The sequence below is a fragment of the Stegastes partitus genome, unplaced genomic scaffold, assembly GCF_000690725.1.
Source record: "Stegastes partitus isolate 25-593 unplaced genomic scaffold, Stegastes_partitus-1.0.2 Scaffold83, whole genome shotgun sequence".
NCBI classification, from domain to species: Eukaryota; Metazoa; Chordata; class Actinopteri; family Pomacentridae; genus Stegastes; species Stegastes partitus.
In genome coordinates, this window is record NW_007577814.1 from 533,057 (window position 1) to 536,114 (window position 3,058).

A 3,058-nucleotide genomic window follows, 5' to 3' on the forward strand; every position below is an offset into this window, starting at 1 on the left:
AAGAAACCTTCCAAAGAAGAGAAGGAAGTCAAGAAACCCCACAAAGAAGACAAACATGAAAAGAAACTTCTCAAAGAAGACAAAGAAAAGAAGACTCCCAAAGAAGAGAGGGCAATGAAGAAACCTTCCAAGGAGGAGAAAGAAATTAAGAAACCCCTAAAAGAGGACAAAGAAGAAAAGAAAGCTCCCAAAAAAGACAAGGAGGAGAAGAAACCTCTCAAAGAAGAGAAGGAAGTCAAGAAACCTCCCAAAGAAGACAAAAAAGAAAAGGATGTTCCCAAAAAAGAGAAAGAGGAGAAGAAATCTATGAAAGAAGCCAAAAAAGAGAAAGAACCAAAAAAAGAGAAGATTTCCAAAGAAGGAAAGAAACCGATGAGGCCTCCTAAAAAGGAGAAAGAAATCAAGACAATTGCCAAAGAAGACAAAGAACCAATGGAAAAGAAGGTCACCAAGACAGGTATGTGTGGACCAGCAACAGTTTTACCACAATGTAAAGATGTGACTTTTCTTACCCATACTGGTAATAAGACGACATCCGGCCAGCCAACTGGTGAGACTGGCAGACCCCAAAATATGGTTTTGTGTTGAGATGAACAGTTTTCATTACAGTACAATATTTGAAAGCACTAGTCAATTAAATAGAAACCTGACTGAAGTCTGGAAAAAGGCTCAATAGACTCACCTGCTTTAATTATTCTAGGAAGGATATGTTTATTTTCTCTGTATAATTTGTGCAACTAGTCAATCAGCTTTGCATTTTTATTCCAGATGCTAAACCCAAAAAGTCTGCAAAGACAACTAGAGTAGTCAAGAAGGAAGTTGCATCTGTCTTCAAGAAGGAACATGTTAATATTACAAAAACAGGTAAGACTATAAATGAAAGAATGCCAATTGTAGTCGATGAAAATAAGATATTATCACGTTACACAATGTCATTAATTTGTTCATGACTGAGAACAAACCATTAAAAAATCTCCTTAAAAAAGCAGCTACTTGCTGTCTTGAGAATAACCCGACATGAACTTCATAGAGCGTAACATTCCTGTGCTGCTGCAATAAGTTTTAAAGATGAGCTTGGGGTTGATGGACGGCCAAACACAGCAGCACGTTTTCTAAATTTCATGTTGGACTCAAATGACAAAAGCTACATAATCTTAACCAAGTAGTTCTATTTCCACGACTCCTTTGTCTTCGTCCTGATGGGGCACAAAATAAACTGACACTGACAAACAACCTGTTATGTGGATTGATTTGATGTGAATTAGCACAAATGAATGTAAACTAACACTCCAGATCTAAACTTTGATAAATAAGTCAACATTCTCACATTAAATCAAGTAAAATCAACAACACCTGAGCTCCATATGAATTATTTTTCTCCCATCCTATTTCAGCTGATGAACCTAAGAAGCCTGCAAAGCTGCTGACGATTGCTAGAAAGCAGATGGTTCCTGTCCTGAAAAAAGAACATAAGAATGTGACAAAAACAGGTAGCTGGCCGCTCACTTTGGACTCATACATGAACTTAGAGCTGCAGTGTGTGAATGTCACCTACAATTACTGAATATAAATATCACAAATCAAAATGTTGTGTTTAGAGGGAAGCTGCTGACTGTGAAAGAATATTATTTAGCTGTTGTTGTATCACTGTTAAATAAATGATAGATAACAGTGCCAGTTAAAATAATAACAAGTGAATACAGTGATAGTTAAAATGCATAAATGCATGACCTTCTCAGGATGTTCAAAGCAAAACAATATGATAGATATCAATCTCATATGTTAAGTAAGATGTCCTCTATCACCTTTCAATCAGGTTTCATCCTTTACTCATACCATCGACTGTGTGCATATTGCTTTGTTATATTTTGCCTAATGCCTTTAATAATACAGTTTTGCAAGTAAATGTGAAATTAAGATGAGCTAATCATTTTTAAATTCTCCACAACAACAACAGCAGTTCCTGAAGTTCCTAAGGTGGCGGCCAAACTAGAACTGGCAAAGAAAGGTATGAGCGTGCTTATATTGTTGTATGAATTATCAGCTCATTTGTAAAAATTAAATTTGTTGTTGGAGAGCATTTAGATGCTTTATGACCGAATGTCTCAACAGCTTTCAATCAGCCCATTAAACAATCAAAGTCAGCCACATATCATGCCAATGTGTTGTTTGGTGACACAGACTTTTTATGTGTAGGTCACATAAAAAGCAATGTATTGCCAGAAAGTGTCACATAATAAACAGTCATCTTTACATAAAACTTAAGGGCGTTTTGATGTCATAATTTCCCACCAGTGGCAGCTCCCCATCCGCCCAAGAGGGAACCAAAGCAAAAACTCAAACGTAAACCTGTAAAACCAGGTAATGCAAGAACTTACTTTGGTGACTGTCTTAATTAGAATATACATATTTATATGAATGTAATCGGACAGTCAACTGACATCAACAACAAAATCTAAAATGGTGCCCACATTAGGGTGTAAAGAGTACCAAGAGTAATTAATTTACTAATTTATTATCAGCAGCTGTTCGTTTATTAACCAGCTGTGACTGTTACAATTTGCACACTGACTTTATGTTGATCCCACAGATATCGAGGCGGTGAAGGAAAAGGAAAAACCGACCCCTAAAAAGAAAGGTAGGCTTCATCCAGGAGCGTTTTGTAAATGATGCATGTGAAGTTTAATGATAACAAAATGAAAGTCATATATTTCTCTGTAGAAGCTGAAGTTTCAAAACCAAAGCCCAAACCTGTTCAGAAAGGTACAGAGACTTTCCTCCCTCTGACATCATCTGATCTCTAAGCTTTATGTCCGTAACATACTTTGTTATGAGTGATTCCATATTCATGATATTCACAGAGGTCTTTTATTTTCTTTCCTAGATGTTGAGGTTGCTAAAGAAAAAGCCAAGCGAGCTCCGTCAAAGAAGGGTACATTTACTGTTTATATCATAGACTGTATAAAAGATGGACGTAGCAACCGGCCCTGAAAAATGAAGCCAACCCGGAAGTGTCAAAAACCTGAAGTATCACTACGTCCACTAGCTGCTGGCTCCA

At 36.8% G+C, this 3,058-nt stretch overlaps 1 protein-coding gene across 1 annotated transcript in view; it reads left to right on the top strand.

Moving 5' to 3' along the window:
* Positions 1 to 3,058, top strand: part of LOC103353796 (axoneme-associated protein mst101(2)) — a 35,746-nt gene that overhangs the window by 6,636 nt on the left and 26,052 nt on the right. The window contains exons 6-13 of the mRNA XM_008276942.1: positions 349 to 457; positions 769 to 864; positions 1,395 to 1,490; positions 1,958 to 2,008; positions 2,296 to 2,361; positions 2,591 to 2,638; positions 2,722 to 2,763; positions 2,885 to 2,932. Coding sequence (XP_008275164.1) covers positions 349 to 457; positions 769 to 864; positions 1,395 to 1,490; positions 1,958 to 2,008; positions 2,296 to 2,361; positions 2,591 to 2,638; positions 2,722 to 2,763; positions 2,885 to 2,932 — 556 coding nt within the window. The remainder of the gene's footprint in view (positions 1 to 348; positions 458 to 768; positions 865 to 1,394; positions 1,491 to 1,957; positions 2,009 to 2,295; positions 2,362 to 2,590; positions 2,639 to 2,721; positions 2,764 to 2,884; positions 2,933 to 3,058) is intronic.